Source organism: Geotrypetes seraphini, chromosome 6 (genome assembly GCF_902459505.1).
Source record: "Geotrypetes seraphini chromosome 6, aGeoSer1.1, whole genome shotgun sequence".
NCBI classification, from domain to species: Eukaryota; Metazoa; Chordata; class Amphibia; order Gymnophiona; family Dermophiidae; genus Geotrypetes; species Geotrypetes seraphini.
In genome coordinates, this window is record NC_047089.1 from 9399077 (window position 1) to 9416017 (window position 16941).

General features: G+C 46.3%; 1 protein-coding gene across 2 annotated transcripts in view; it reads left to right on the forward strand.

Moving 5' to 3' along the window:
• Positions 1-5054: 5054 nt before the first annotated feature.
• POLD3 (DNA polymerase delta 3, accessory subunit) overlaps positions 5055-16941 on the forward strand; it is a 63823-nt gene continuing 51936 nt past the window's right edge. Inside the window, exons 1-3 of one of the 2 annotated variants that reach the window (XM_033949621.1) lie at positions 5055-5299; positions 8629-8684; positions 9404-9506. In XM_033949621.1, coding sequence (XP_033805512.1) covers positions 5243-5299; positions 8629-8684; positions 9404-9506 — 216 coding nt within the window. In that variant the 5' untranslated portion in view covers positions 5055-5242. Of the gene's footprint in view, positions 5300-6072; positions 6927-8628; positions 8685-9403; positions 9507-16941 lie in introns of those variants that run through there. The other variant, XM_033949622.1, reaches the window with a different exon arrangement.

Below are 16941 nucleotides of genomic sequence, written 5' to 3' on the forward strand. Positions count from 1 at the left end.
ATCCAGTCTGCCCACCCCAAAGACCCTCCCCTACCTTTCTTTGTGAATAGATCCCACGTGTCTGTCCCATTTGGCCTTAAAATCAGGCACGCTTCTGGCCTCAATAACCTGAAGTGGAAGACTATTCCAGCGATCAACTACCCTGGCCCATCAAGCCCAGTAGCCTGTTCTCCCAATGGTCAATCCAGGTCATTAGTACCTAGCCAAAACCCAGAGTCCATGCTACCGATCCAGGGCAAGCAGTGGCTTCCTCATGTCTTTCTCAATAACAGACTATGGACTTTTCCTCCAGGAACTTGTCCAAACCTTCCTTAAAACCAGCTACGCTATCCACAAAACCCGAGAGGGACACAAGAGTGGGGAGTGTGTGGCACAGTGGTTAAAGGTGCAGCCTCAGCCCCCTAAGGTTGTGGTTCAAAACCAGACTGCTCCTTGTGACCCTGGACAAGTCACTTAATCCCCCCATTGCCCCAGGTACATTAGATAGATTGTGAGCCCACCGGGACAGACAAGGAAAATGCATGAGTACCTAAATACATTCTTGTAAACCATTCTGAGCTCCCCTGGGAGAACGGTATCGAAAATTGAATGAATAAATAAGAGTGGCTGTGAGGGACCTCAGGGCATCTTGGGCATGGTTTTCTCCAGAATTCATCAATATGCTGTATGAAGCATATTTAACAGCGGTCGCATGGAACCCGCAAAGTTCTCAGCGATGCTGGTGCCAGGGGTCTCTCCCCATAAGGATGCAGTTCCCCTTCAGCAGAACCATGCACAAGAGATGGGAGTTCAGTCAGAGGAGGACTGGGATGATATGGATTCAGTTTCCATGCCTTTACTTTCCCAGTCTGGGTCCTCAGTAGTAGAGGATTCTGCATCATGTCTGGGACAGCCATATCCTGAACAGGTGGAGGCTCCGTATTCTGGAGAGGACCCAACTGTATGCAGGCTATTTAAACCCTCAGCATTTTTGGAGATAACTATGGAGTCTTTCCAAGAGTTAAAGATAGAGACTCCACAGACCTCAGCTACGCAGTGCTCACTTATGAGCAGCAGTAAGGCTAAGATCACATGCATTCCCTCACATCGGGACATTTTTAAAAGATTAACAGACCTTTGGGAGGTCCTGGAAAGGGTCCCTTTGGGCGGCCAGGGCTATAGCAAAACTTTAGCCAAAATACGGCGGCCAAACTGATTTTTGGAAAAAAGAAGTTTGAACACGTCTCACCTTTGTTGAGGGCACTTCACTGGCTGTTCATTTTAGAATTGAATTCAATGCGCTAGTATAATTTTTAAAATTGTACACGGTACGTAGTTTTCATTTAATTCCCTATGACTTACAAGATCAAGATTATCTCAAACACTGAAACTCTCATTTCCTTCTGGCAGAGGTGTTAAGCCATGGGATATATTTCCCGTTCTTTTACATACATTTGTGCGACTATCTGGAATACACTTTCTTATGAAATCAGATCGGATACTCTCTCTTCATCTATTTAGGAAATCCCTCAAAGCTCTTCTCTTTCAGTAGGCCTTAGAAGAGCACATGACTAATCTAAATTAGTATTATGAGTGCCAAATAACTTGGGACTCCTTTTCTGTCCTTTTGTTCCTTGCTTTATAACAATAATGTAAACCGAGTCGAGGCCCAGTATCTGGGGATGATTTGCTATATAAATGTAAGGATTGGATGGTGATTTTAACCAGCTATTTATCCCACCAAAGGTGGATTCCATGGTGGTGAAAGTAGCCAAACACCTCTCTCCCCAGTGAAGATGGAGTGGTGAAAAATACCCAGGACCACAGGCTGGATTTTGTTCTCAAGAAACAATTTGAGGCCGCAGCTGTGAGATTAATGGCAGCAGCATCTTACGTAAGTTGCGCCATGATCCGGAAGCAGATGCCGGAAGGGATCAGTGGTTTCTCACATTGGGAGTGGATTATGCTCTATATATTTTCAGGGTGTTGAGCAAAGTTTCTACATATGCCATTTCCGCCCAAAGAATGCTGTGGATCAGAGGGTGGGCTGAAGACTCATCCTCCAAGGCAACACTGAGCAAGTTACACTTTGGAGAGGATAATCCTAATCATTTTATAAAGCCAGTAACATAGTAGATGACGGCAGATAAAGACCCGAATGGTCCATCCAGGGCAGGATTAACCAGTAGGCACATGCCTAGGGCCCGAAATGGTCGGGGGGCCCGATGAAGGAGGGCATCAACATTGTTTTTTCCAAATGGCAATGGACCCCTCCATCGATTAAACTAAACTAAACTAAACCTTAAGTTTGTATACCGCATCATCTCCAGAGAAGTAGAGCTCGATACGGTTTACAGGAGTTGGTATAGAAAGGAACTACAATGAAAAGTAGAAGGACTTAGAGAGAGAAGTTTAGAGGGACTTCGTATATCAATGAGGGAGGGGTCATTGCACTTTAGAGAAAAGCCAAGTTTTCTAATGTTTTTGGAAGAGTTGGAGGGAGGTCAGGCTTCGAAGCGGGGTAGTGTTCATCTGTTTGAACCTAAAAGAAGGCTACATAAGAAATCTAATAATGCAGTAGGAAGGAAATGAAAATCAAGCAAGTATTAAAGATGCAGAAAGACAGTATATCAAGAAACTAATAAACACAAATATCTCCCAGAAATCACTTGTGAACATTTCTTAGTGTACATAGAGCAATGTTTGTGGTCAAGTGATTTGTGAAGTGTTCATTTCTGTTAGAAAGATGATTTAATCATCTTCAATCACCCTTTGGAAACACTAGGTTCTTCAGGGGCAGGAAGGATCAATCTCCGATCTCACTCTCTACCTATTGATGCTATGGTGGGCAAAATACCAGTAGGGCCATAGCCCCAGTGACTTACCCCATTCCATTTTTTTATGAGCTCTGCAATCCAAAGTAGGCTGTTATATGCCATCCTGTGATAATAAAGATAAGGGCACATACCCTGTACTCCTGCACAGCCTCTTCTCAGGACACGTTGCGATAATGAACATATTAATGCACAATGGGGATCGCAGCGTAAATCTGTGAATCCGGACTAGGGTTACCATATGACTCCAGAAAAGGGATGGATTGAGACATTTATTTATTTATTTAATTCATTTTCTACCCGTTTTCCCCAAAGAGTTCAGAACGGGTTATAGGTTAAATATACATTTAACAGGTTATGATTTCCACTAGTAGTCAGGTACACTGTGTTTATTGCTTTCTTTGACGCATGTGCAGCCTCTCAGCGTCTTTCAGTTTCGGTACGTCGACCTGTTCTTCAGCAAGACAAAGAATAATGCGCATGTTGTCCCCTGAGGAAGGCAACTTAGTTTGCCGAAACCCGGATCCTGGTTGGGACTTTCCTAGAATCCCTTTCATCTGGGACTCCTAATGGTCTTTTTAAAGACTTAGGACTTTTATTCTGTTTATACATCTTGTTGTTTAAATAAATGTAACTATCAGTTGGTTCAGACATCTCTGTTGCCTCTTCTGTTGTATTGTTGCACTACATTTGCCATAAATTACAGTACAAGTTTACGATACAAGTTTTCATCCTAACTTGACACATACTAGGGGGTCTAATACTAATATACATAATATTCAGTTTACAGGTTACAATTTGTCATAGTTATCTTTATACGGTGCAAGTTTTTTCCTAATTTGACACACATAGGGGCTCATTTTCAAAGCACTTAGACACACAAAGTACCATAGATTTTAATGATACTTTGTGTGTCTAAGGCTCTCTTTTACTAAGGTGTGCTAAGTGTTTTAGCGCATGCTAAATCAAAGCGTGCGCTAATGCATCCATAGGATAACATGCACGTGTTAGCGTTTAGCGTGTGATTAGCGCGCACTAATATTGTGCACTAAAAAGCATAGCGCACCGTAGCAAAAGAGGAGGTGTTTTGAAAATGAGCCTCTTTAAGTGTACAGGTTAAATCTGCCATAGTTAACAGCGCAGGATTTTGCACGTTTTCCTAATACGACACATACTGGGATCCGGTACCAATATACATTTCTTTGTAATCCATCGGTCAAGGGATCTGATCGGCGGGGGCAGTCGATTCCAGTGGCTGGGTATGGAAGTAAAACCCAGATGTCCCAATCCGTCAGAACATGCTGTGTTAATATTTATTTTGATTTCTATCCTGTTCTCCCAGAAGCTCAGAACGGGTTACAAGTGGATATTCACAATCGTTTGAAGACAGACTAGTCATGACAACAAATAGGTTACAGTAGACAATAACGGAGCTTATTCTAGAGACCAGACTAGTCATAGCGAAGAGTACTAGGAGAAGTATATTGAGGAGGCAATTTTTAATGGCCCGGTGGGTGGAAGAGGAAGGTCTTTACTGCTCTGCGGAAGGTCATTAGTGAGTCTAGCGACCTGTGTGGGTAGTCGGTTCCATAGCTGAGGTAGGAAATGGCTATAGGATCTTTTGTACGCCGTAGTCATTTGGAGGAATCTCCTTGTGGGAATGCTGAGTCTTTGTTCTGCTTTGGGGTGGTTAGGGGTGTATAGGCGTAGCTGGGATGCTATGTAGGCTGGGTTTTTTTGGTGGAATCTCTTGTGTGTCATGACCAGGGCTTTGAAGATGCATCGCTTTTTTTTTTTTCTTTATAACATTTTATTGAAGAAATGCAATAAATACATAATATATAATACAGTAAAATAGTCATTACATTTAAATTTACCATATTAACTTCTAATAAATGTTTATCATTCCTTCAAAATAAATTTTTCAAATTACCTATTACATCTCTCAACATATTCCCTCAATTTCCGACCCCCCTTATCCTCTACCTCCCCCTTTCCCATTGTTTTAATATTATTACAACATTATAATAAATGAATTAAACAGAAATACAGATGATCACACACACTTTGCATTCCCGTGCAACCTCCTAGGTGAGAAACCACGTGGCCCCGTCCTGCCCCCCCCTGCATGGATCTGAAAGTTGAAATATTTGACACATCCCGTCATGATCACGGCTGTTATCAGGGCCACTAATAAAACGACAGCAAATGGTCCAGGAAAGATGGTGTCGGGCCTCTGCGCATGCGCACCCCCCGTCGCTCACCGCGCGCGAACCCACCCGGCAACCGTAGCGCTCCGGCGTGCCGCGTTTCCATAGCGACGCACTGCGACCCCTGACCCGCGCCGGGCCGTTCGTCAGGCCGCCCTTTCCCGCCAGCGACGGGGCGACGCTTCTCCCGAGCGGGAAAGGCGCGAACTGGCGCCGGCCATGGACGAGCTCTACCTGGAGAACCTCGACGAATTCGTCGCCGACCACAACAAGATAGTTGAGTGGCGCGAGGGGGGGGGAGGAGGGGGAGCGCGCGCTATAACGAGCAGAGCGCGCTCAGATGCACGCGCAGGGGCGAAGGACCGACGAGCAAATGACCAGGGGGGGGAGGGGGCAGAGAGAGGCAAAATAAACTGAGGCGGGATAAGAGGCCGGTAGGAAATAGAGTTTGTGAGGGAGGATCCGGAGGATCCGGGGTTTTCATGATACTAACTAAAGTTTCTGGAAGGGCTGGAATTGGGCTTTTCGCATTGAGCAGAGTTTGTTGACTTAACCCTGCGTTTTGTTATGTAGGCGAAGTGGCACAATGGCCTAGTGCCGTGTTCTTCAACCTTTTTACACCTATGGATGGAAATAAAAGACCGGCAAACTACTAGGACTGAAATTTTAAAAAAACCATCTTCGCCCCCATCCCCACAGCTCAGTCCCCATCCCGGGCCAGCCGCGGTCCCCACAAACAAGTGCAGCTGGCGCTGAAGATAAGGAGCAGCCAAGCCAGAAGGAAGATGGACACTGATTTTCACGGACCGGGAGGAAATCTTGGTGGACCAGCGCCGGTCCATGGACCGGTGGTCGAAGAACACTGGCATAGTGGTTAGCGCTGCAACTAGACAATGATACGGGGACAAAGTTTTCCCCACGGAAACTCATTTTCCTGTCCCTGCCCCATCCCTGCAAGCTCCGTCCTCATCTGCACAAGCCTTAAACACTTTAAAATCATAAGGCTCAGCTTACAGGAATGGGGCAGGGACAGGGACAAAACTTTGGGGACGGGGAAATTGAGTTTCTGCGGGGACGGGGACAAATTTGTCCCCGGGTCATTCTATGGTTATAACCTCAGCGCTGCAACTTGTGATCCTGGTTAACACTCTGTTGCCCTAGATATGTTCGCCAGTGTTGAGTAGCTTGAAACCTCACAAGTAACCTCCTTTTTTTTCATTTGTTGATATTTTTTCGTCTCTGAGCTACAGCAGTTTTTGTAAAAGTGTGTTTTCGTGATCAGCTATTTTTCATCATGTGCAACCTCAACGAGCGGCGCTAAAGCGTGAAATTCTGTTTTAAATTGGGTAAGACCACTACAGAAAGTGGCTTATGGGGAACATGTTATGAGTTGTGGAAGGTGTTTTGAATGGTATTCACTCTTCAAAATTGGTCATGAATCAGTGGAAGATTATTCATGAACTGGAAAGCCATCAATGTCAACTGATGCTGATCAAGTGAGGGTTCTTGTGCACCCTAATTGGCAATTAACTGTTAGAGAATTGGCCGAGGAATGCAACATCTCCATTTGTTCTTGCCGCAACATTCTAACAGATAAGTTGGGGATGTCTTGCGTTGCAGCAAAGTTTGTTCTACGGTTGATGACTGATGACCAGAAGAACAATTGCAAAAAACACAATGACTGTTCTTCCCCAGCCACCTTACTCTTCTGACTTGGTCCCTGCTGACTTCTTCTTGTTTCCTAAACTTAAATCCATGCTGAAAGGAAAGCGATTCGACACAATTGAAGACATAAAGCAAAATTTGATGCAGCTACTTTTAGCAATTTAAGGACTGTTTCCAGAAGTGGAAACTACGTCGGGAAAAATGTTTACGTAGGGAAGGCGACCCAAAGGAATAAGTTGTAAGATTGTTTAATAAATTTTTATAAAATCAGCCCTGGAACATTTTGAACAGACCTCGCAGGTGGGATGTGTTGTCCCGTATTTTAGGTGTGGAAGTAGATAATCAACTCGATATGAAAAACAGATTAATAAAGTAGTGAAGAACTCCTTTTTGATTTTAAAGAAATTGTTTGAAGCCATTATACCTCTTTTTATGTAGCAGCATTGGCTGCTAATTGACTCAGATATATTTTAAGCTTTGTATCTTTGTTTTTAAATTTTTGTATGGTGACTTGACTTCTTATATGCAAGCTCAGTTTAAACAGCTTCAGAGTATATCTACGAACAGGAAGGCAAAAATATTTATTATGGTTTCCTTCCTTTTAATGCTATTAGATTTCACTGGGTGCATAGTACTTTATCTTATCATGCAGCATCAATGTGGAATTTTCTTCCTTTATTTTTAAGACAAGAGTCTAATTACTTTACATGTCAGAAATTGATGAAGACATTTTTATTTATAAAGTTTGTGCTGTGAATAATTTGATGCGTTCTATTTTTATATTGATGTCTAGTTACTTTTTTTAATTGCAAATAGGTATATGTGGGTTATATGTTTCTTTTAATGTAATACAAAAATATTATAACTTCAGTCATTGAGATGCCCAGTTCCTACTCATAAGAACATAAGAATAGCCTTACTGGGTCAGACCAATGGTCCATCTATCCCAGTAGCCTGACTTAGCAATTTTGAAAAATGCCATTTTAAAATGTAATCATTTCACTTGTTTGTTTTTCCAGTTCCACTGCAGATCATTGGGGCTTTACACTGTATTACATTTTTCCATTGGGAAAACTGACCATTTAATCCTATTCTCTGTTTTTGGTCCTTTTAACTGGTAGGACATTACCTCCTAGCCTATGGCTTTTAATTTCCTGAAGAGGTTTACGGATAAAGAGACCAGAATTGAACGCAATACTGCAGATAAGGTCGCACCATGGAGCAATACAGGGGCATTATGACATTATGATTATAAAGGAGCTTGTGGAGGATTAAAAATATTTCTTTTTTGCTGATGCCTATTCTAATAGATAGTTGGCCAGTTCCTGGGAGTATTCTGCAAAACAGGGAAAGTTCTAATCCTAACTTTCCCCCCTACTTTTCTATCATAATTGTGCTTCTACCTCTTACCTTATATATTGATGTAATATCATTTGACATTAATGGAACCCATTTTAGATTGTATGCCACTCAGAAGGTTATTACCCATGGAGCGGGATAGAAAGATATTAACAAACTTGGAAACTTGGACTTGTTTTAAGATTTAGCTCGCACCTTTTCAGTAGTAGGTCAAGGAGTGTTATATTCAGGTGCAGAAGGTAATTTCCCTATCCCTGGAGGTTTGACATTTAAGTTTGTATCCGAGGCAATAGATGGTTGTGACATGCCCAAGGCCACATAGACCTACAGTAGGATTTGAACCCTGGCTTCCCTAGCTCTTAATTATTACGCTGCTATTTTGCTGAGCTGGATTGATTTGATTTCTTTTATTTTTGTTCTTATTTGTTTCCATATAAACTGCATTGAACAGCCCTGGAGGCTGGATTTATGTGGCATATAAATAAATATAATTGTTCAAACAAAGTGAAACCATTGAATTTTCTTGGTGAAAGTATGTTTGGTAATGCAGACTTTTAATACAATCTCTTTCTCTGTTCCAGGTGACATACAAATGGCTAAGTCATACACTGGGTGTTCATGTAAACCAGGCAAAACAGTAAGTGTTATCAAAGTATGTTAAAAGGACAATTTTCAAGACCCTGGTGTCGAGGTCTGTTCAAGCAATCACTCACATACAGACATGGAGTGCCTCAAATTTATCTTACTGCAAAGCAACAGAGAAGCTCTCTTACCTAAGGTTCTATAGCATGGCATAAACGTGTAATCTTCAAAATTTTCCTCTCTGTGTCTGTGATCTGTTTTGATAATAATAGGTCTTTTGGAGTAAAGAGTTTCTCATATATCAGGGCAAATCTATTCCCTTCACAGTAAATGACAAAAGGGACTTGTTATTAAAGTGCACTAAACAGTTAAAGTTTGAATTACATTACATTACATTAGTGATTTCTATTCTGCCAATACCTTACGGTTCAAGGCAGATTACAAAAGAAGTTATCTGGCCATTTCCAGAGGAATTAAAGAGTAGAGTGAGTTGCTTCAGAGAATTGGGATGAGTCTTGCAGTGTTAGTTTGTCTTCAAGATGTCTTAAATAGGATGGTTTTTATTTCTTTTCTAAACAATTTGTAGTCTGGAGTCGTTATCAGTAAATTGGAAAGTTGGTGCTTTGACACAAGTTCATCATAATGGCATGACAGCTAGCATTTGGAGAAGGCTTGCAGCATGCAGATGAACTAATTTGTCCCTGCCCATGTGAATAGAGTGCCGGATGTCTTCAGTATGATGCTGTAAATAAGCAGTTCTTCCTCTCTTTGCAGGATGCTTTATGAGTATGTAGAAAGGAAGCGAAAGGAGAATGTGGGAGTTCAGCTGCATGTCACCTACTTGGTGACTGGGAAGCTCATTCAGAATGGATATACTGTAAGTGCCTGGGCTGTCACAGGCAGTCATTGTAAAGCCCTGTGCCTGTGGCATGTGTGGCTGATGTCTTATACTGTATAAGTGGGAGGGTGCTGGAGAAAGTTTCTTACATATCGATGCATATTTAATATTAGTTTTGGATCTTACTCAGAAGAGGCTCTCAATGCTTGCGTAATAACACTCAGTGCATTGCATATACATTGTTGATGCTGACACTCAGAAAATAAAGTTAAAGGAATAATGGCTATCATAAAACAGGTTTTTTTCTTTAGCACCAGTTTCTAAATTTCTACTTATAATGAGAACATTCAATAGAACCGAAATGTATTCAGTAGACCAATCTCTTTTTGCTCTACTTCCGGTTCTCATTCATATTTCTTTATATGACCCTCAGAAACACTATCTCAGACTCCATTAGTTCATTGTCCCAGGCTTTAAGTGTTGTTTCCTCAGTGGACCCTTTTGATTTTATAATCAAAAGTATTTAATTAATCCTGTCTTATCCCTCTCATCCACATTACAACCCTCATTACAGAGCATCTTTTCCTTTTGAAATTCTGCCTCCTGTGCACAAGGCCATTCAAATGGAGTAGTGTGAAGCTTTCTTAAGGAATGAACAGCCTTGACAAAACTTTCCAGTGAAACATGTTAGCAAAGTTATCCCTGTAATGAAGACCACATATAAATAACTTCAATAAGAGTAAACGCTAAGTCACTTATTTTTATATTTAAACATTCATTCATTGTATCTGTGTACATATTTGATATTTTTACTACTGTTAAGCTGTTAACAAAATGTAAGTCTTATGTTGAATTACACCTGCTGTATACCACCTTGGGTGAATCTCTTCATAAAGGTGGTTAATAAATCCCAATAAATAAAATAAAATATGGGAAGATACTGATGCAGTATGTATAGTGATCACTAGGTGGTGCAGTTTCTTCACAAAAGAGCAAGTGGCTGCTCTCAAATCTTTGCTCTTCTGCCATCTGCTGGCTTAGGGACATATTGGTCTGATGGATGATAAGGAATATTTCTTAACCTTTGCTGATTATCCCCTTCCCCCTTCTCCCCCTTTTTTTGTCAACTGATCTAAACAGACAGGAAAAGCTGTATGCTAATGACATTAAAATACTTCCATGGCCTAAGTGCACAGGAGGCAGAATTTCCAAAGGAAAAGATGCTCTGTATTGAGGGTTGTAATGTGGATGGAAGGGATAAGACAGGATTAATTAAATACTTTTTTTTTACAGATAGGGTAGTGGACATATGGTGCAACTTCTCAGTGGAGTTGTTGGACACGGGGACAATATTTGAATTTTAAAAAGCATGGGGTAAGCACAGAGGATCTGAACAGTTGGTGTGGATGGGCAGCTCAAATAGAAAAGAACAGCAGATAAGAAGCATATTATTGCCTATGTTTCTTTTTTTTTTTTTTTATTTAAAATATGTGTTTATTAACAGTGAAGCAACACAAACAGCCAGGATTATTCAACAATTCCAGAACAGACAATCAGATAACGCAAGGTATACAAAAACAGCTGATATAGTCAGAACAAACCTTCAACATGAAATACTGGAAGTGTCCCCACCTGGAGTCAGTGCAAACCCCACCTTTTTCATATTCTCCCAAAGGTCCAGAAAAGTCAGCCCCCAGACCCCACTCGTAAACCCACTCACACCATTCGCTCTCATCCCAGGATCAGCAACATTATTGCCTATGTTTCTACACTTCTCATGCACTCTTCCAGGACAAGCTGTTCTAGATATTTATTTATTTATTCTACTTATCTCAGACTACAGTAAATATGGACATTACAAGAATAGAATGATTATTGTGTAAACACAAAACAAATAACTCACCTAAATTCACATCTTAACAGTCAATAGATCAGACCTTCCATTAGCCATACATATTGGGGTAAGTTCTATAAATGGCCCACTACTGCCTAACCAGCCAATCGGGATGCACTTTAAAAAAAAAAAACATCCTGAGGCAGGCAGCCTACATTGTAAGTGCCTCCAGGAGCCTAGGGAGGCACGTAGGCCTGCCTAAGCTCGCCTAAGGCTAGGCGTGGGCGTGGCTTCGCCCGGAAGTGGCCTTAGGCAACCCTACATGTCTCCCTACATTTCAGCTAAGTTTCCTCCAAATAGATCACTCCGCTCCCAGGAGGAAACACATCTGCAAATAACCCCTGGCTGTTTCCTCCAACTCCAGAGTACCAGATGCTGATCCTATCCCCATTTCTTACCAAGCTACTGGAATCGACTGCCTCTACGGATAAGATCCCTTGATGAGCAATAAAATCTTCACAATTCCCTTCATGGTAGTATGTCTTATCCCTCCAGCCTTCTGTTCCTTAGCATTGTTAAATAGACTACAGCACATCCTCTTCTAGTTTAAATGACTCCCATTCTGTCCCTCCAAACAATGTATATTAAATATATAGGGATCTAGATCACACTGTATATGTAAACTTAGGATGAACAATCTGTATTGTTTGTACGTCAACTATGTGTTAATTTAGGATGAACAAACTAACCCACTTTGACTGTTCTTATGTATGTTAACCTGTAGCCCATTCTGAGCTCGTTGAGGAGGACGGGATTAGAGAATGACACTGGGACAAATTTTTCCCCGTCCCTGCAAGTTCTTTTCCTGTCCCTGCCCATTCCTGCAAGCTCTGTCCTCATCTGCACAAGCCTCAAACACTTTAAAATCTTAAGTGTTTGAGGCTTGTGTGGTTAAGGCAGAGCTTACAGGAATGGGACAGGGACAGCGACAAAACTCGTGGGGATGGCACAGGGAAATTGAGCTCCTGCAGGGATGGGGACAAATTTGTCCCTGTGTCATTCTCTAGACGGGATATAAAATGAACAAATAAATAAAAATCTGTTTTAAAAAAAAAAAAAAAATCCTGAGGTAGTGCTGGTCTGAAGGGTTGTTTCCCTTTAAGAAAACTGTATTTTACTGTATTTTTTCATGTAGCCAGCACTTTTTTATAGCTAGGTCGCATATGGAGCAATTGTGCCCTTCTCCGGGGGAGTAGGACACAATTTTAGTCCAGCCGCGAGGCACTCGCGGCCGGCCTGAACTCGGCGGTTTGGGTCGGTGAGGTGGTGGAGCTCCGTCGGCAGCGGCTGCAGGCGCCCAGAGCTCCCCGCCGATGGTGCCTCGCGAGTCGGCTTGGAGCAGTGGGGAAGCCCGGTCTTCCACAACCGCCCACGGAGGGATTCCCCGAAGGATTCCCTCTCAGCTGATTTTTTGACAGCTGATGCCGGCTTGCCTGCTTTAGCGGCTGAGACTATTCAGGTTTCTCAGCCGCTTCAGGCTATGGAGGGAGCTTTTTTGGCGGGAAAACCGCCATCTTCTCTGTCTGGCCCCTCCATTTTGTCTTCCCACCTCAGGTGACCTTCCCCCGTTTTGACTATGCAGGGGCAAGGTTCTGCTGGGTCCCCTGCTGTGGCAGGGAGTCCCTTGGGACCCTCGGGGGGTTTTTCTCCTGAATTTTTCTTTTCTTTATGCAGAGCCTATTTTCAGGCGGCTGGGGGTCCCGGTTGCGCCCAGGGGGTTTCGGGGGGTGGGTTTTCCTCCGCGCTCCCTGCGGCTTTGCCTCTTTCATCTGGCGTGACGTCCCCTCCGCCGCCTCCCTTGTCCAAGCGTCCGCGGGTGTCGTGGGGACGAGAATTTGTGGTCGGAGGAACGGGTCGGGTCTGGAGGAGGACCTGGACCCTTCTGAGGAGTTCCAGGACTCTCTGGAGGGGACGGAAGCTGGCGGCGGGTTGTCGGATTTCCCGTTCTCCAGTGACGAGGCGTCCGTGGTGCGCCTTTTTCAGAAAGATGAGCTGCCTGACCTTATTCAGCAGGTTTCTTCGGTTTTGCGTTTTGAGGACGCGCCGCCGGAGACTCCGCGTGTGGGGGACCCCCTGTTACGGGGGATCCGTTCCGTTTCCCGCTCTTATTCCTATGCATCAGGATATTCGGATATTATTCTGGAGCAGTGGAAAACGCCGGAGACGCCGTTTCGGCTGGCGCGCAGCATGGCTCGCCTGTATCCCATTCCGGAAGGGGATCGGGCTACGTTAGCTTCGCCAGTCGTGGATGCGGTGGTCTCGGCAATTTCCAAGCGGCATACCGTGCCTGTTGAGGGCGGTTCTTCCTTGCGGGACTCTGAGGAGCGCAAATTGGAGAGCATCCTTAAGCAAAATTTTCAGGTCTCTGCCTTTGGGGTCCAGGCGGCTATTTGTGGGGGACTGGTCGCTCGCGCGTGTTTCGGTGGGCGGAGCGGGTCTTGGATCGAGAGTCTGACGACTGGTCTCTGGTGGATCAGGAGGTAGCGAAGATTGAGATGGCGGCCTCATTCCTCTCAGATGCTCTATATGACTTGGTGCGGATTCTCGGCTAAGTCTATGGCTTTTGGCGTGGCCGCAAGGCGTGTGTTGTGGCTGCGCGCTTGGCGGCGGATGCTGCGTCCAAAGCTAAGCTTACTAAATTTCCCTTTCGGGGGTCGTTTTTGTTTGGAGAGGACTTGGATAAGTTGATTCAGACTTTGTCGGACTCGAAAGTTCCCCGTCTGCCGGAGGACCGTGCCCGTCCGGCGTCTCGGGGGGGTGCGGCCCGGGGGCGTTTGCGGGATTTTCGCTAAGTATCGCCCTGGGCGTGGGGCTGCTTCTTTCCAGTCTCCGGGATTTTCCCGGGGTCGGTTCTTCCAGCGCATGCAGCCCTTTCGGGGGGCAGGGAATCCCTCCGCCGGTTCCCCCGCTTCCCGTCCTGCACAAATGACGCCTTGCCGGCGCCCCCTTTGGTTCCGGTGGGGGCCCGGCTGCGTGAATTTTTCCCCAAATGGGCCGAGATCACGTCCGATCAGTGGGTCCTGGAGGTGGTGCGGGACGGTTATGCCCTGGAGTTCGCCCACTCTCTGCCGGATTTTTTTTTCCTCGCTTCTCCATGTCAGACTCCGGGGAAGACGCAGGCTTTTCGCCAGACCCTTCAGCGCTTGCTAGATCTCAGGGCAGTTGTTCCGGTGCCCCCTCCGAGTGGGGCACGGGCAGGTACTCCATTTACTTTGTGGTGCCCAAGAAGGAGGGGACCTTTCGGCCCATCCTCGATTTGAAAGGGGTCAACAGGGCTCTCAAGATTCCCTCTTTCCGTATGGAAAACTCTGCGGTCGGTCATTCTGGCGGTTCAGCCGGAGGAGTTTCTCACTTCTCTCGATCTGACGGAGGCCTACTTGCATGTTCCCATTCGGGCCTCTCATCAGCGTTTCCTGCGCTTTGCGATCTTGGGTCGGCACTTTCAGTTCTGTGCGCTTCCCTTTGGGCTGGCCACGGCTCCTCGGACGTTCACCAAGGTGATGGTGGTCGTCGCGGCAGCCTTGCGGTCGGAGGGCATCCTGGTACACCCCCTACCTGGACGACTGGTTAATTCGGGCAAAGTCGTTGCAGGAAAGCTCCCGGGTTACTGCTCGGGTGGTGGAGTTTCTCCGGTCGCTGGGCTGGGTGGTCAACCTTTCCAAGAGTCGGTTGGTCCCGGCTCAGCGTCTGGAGTACCTAGGGGTGCTGTTCGACACCTCCTTGGGGAGGGTCTTCCTCCCAGAGGGCCGGGTGAGCAAATTGCAATCTCAGATTCGCCTGCTTTTGGCGTCCCGGTGTCCTCGGGCGCGAGATTTCCTCCGGGTCTTGGGGTCGATGGCGGCGGCCCTGGACGTGGTGAGGTGGGGGCGGGCCCACATGCGGCCTCTCCGGTATGCTCTGCTCCGGAGGTGGTCTCCCCAGAGGCACGGGATGGATGTTCCGGTCCCCCTGCGAGGCTTGGCGCGCCTGCAGTCTGCGTTGGTGGCTCCAGACCCCTCACCTAGTTCAGGGGGTGGGTCTGGATCTCCCGCAGTGGACGGTGCTCCTGACGGATGCGAGTCTCCTGGGTTGGGGGGCTCAGTGTTTGGGTCACTCAGCTACAGGGCACCTGGTCCGCGGAGGAGGCCGCCTGGTCGATCAACGTGTTGGAGACCAGAGCGGTCCGTCTGGCGCTGTTGGTTTTCCACTCCCTGTTGCTGGGCAAGTCGGTCAGAGTGCTGTCGGACAATGCCACGGCGGTGGCTTAGGTCAATCGTCAGGGGGGCACCAAGAGCACTCAGGTGGCGCAGGAGGCGGCTCTGCTCATGGTTTGGGCGGAATCCCATCTGCTGGACCTCTCGGCCTCTCATATAGCCGGAGTAGAAAATGTTCAGGCAGACTTCCTCAGTCGTCACTTTCTAGATCCAGGAGAGTGGTGTCTCGGCGCCGAGGCGTTTCAGTTGATAGTGCAGGCTTGGGGGCAGCCCCTGATGGACCTGATGGCCACGGGTGGGCAACGCCAAAGTGCCCCGCTTCTTCAGTCGTCGCAGGGACGGTCTGGCCGAGGGTCTGGATGCTCTGGTCCAGCAGTGGCCAACGGAGGGGCTGTTGTATGTGTTCCCTCCTTGGCCGCTGGTGGGCAGAGTGCTTCTTCGCATTGTTCACCATCCGGGTTTGGTGGTGCTGGTGGCGCCGGATTGGCCTCGCCGTCCGTGGTATGCGGATCTGGTGAGGCACCTGGTAGCGGATCCTCTTCCTCTGCCTCTCTCGGACGACCTTCTGATGCAGGGTCCCATTCCCATGTTCGACCCGTCTCCCTTCTGTCTTACGGCGTGGCTCTTGAAAGGGGTCGCCTTAGCAAGAAGGGATATTCAGACAAGGTGATCTCTACACTGTTGGGGTCCCGGAGGCTTTCTACCTCTCGGGCTTATGTGCGGGTTTGGCGTCTCTTTGAGGAATGGTGTCGGGCGCGGGGAGTGACCTCTTTTCCGCGCTTATCTGCCTAACATTCTGGAGTTCTTGCAGGATGGCCTGGCTTGTCTTCTCTCCGGGTTCATATTGCGGCCCTGTCGGCCTTTCGAGGGTTGGTGTCAGGTCAGCGTTTATCGGCTCTTCCTGATGTGATTCGGTTTTTTGCGGGCGGCCAAGTTGCTTAGGCCTCCCCTACGGCCCTCGGATCCCTCTTGGGATCTTAATCTGGTTCTCTCTGTTTTGGTGCGTCCGCCTTTCGAGCCCTTGGACGACTGTTCTTTTGAAGGACCTTACTTTGAAGGCGGTCTTTTTGAGTGGCCATTACTTCTGCTAGGCGTGTTTCTGAGCTGCAGGCTTTCTCTTGTAGGGCTCCCTCTCTTGGAGTTTTCTAGGGAGCGGGTCGTCTTGCGGCCTGTTCCTTCCTTTGCTGCCGAAGGTTGTTTCTCCTTTTCATGTCAATCAATCGGTGGTTCTCCCGGTCTATGGGTGGTCGGGAGGGCTCTTCTGAGCAACGGCAGCTGCGCAAGTTGGATGTCGGTCGGGTCCTTCGCTCTTATGTGCAGCGGACCCAGGAATTCCGGAAGTCCGATCATCTCTTTGTCCTCCTGGCGAGGTCCTCGTCGGGGAGCC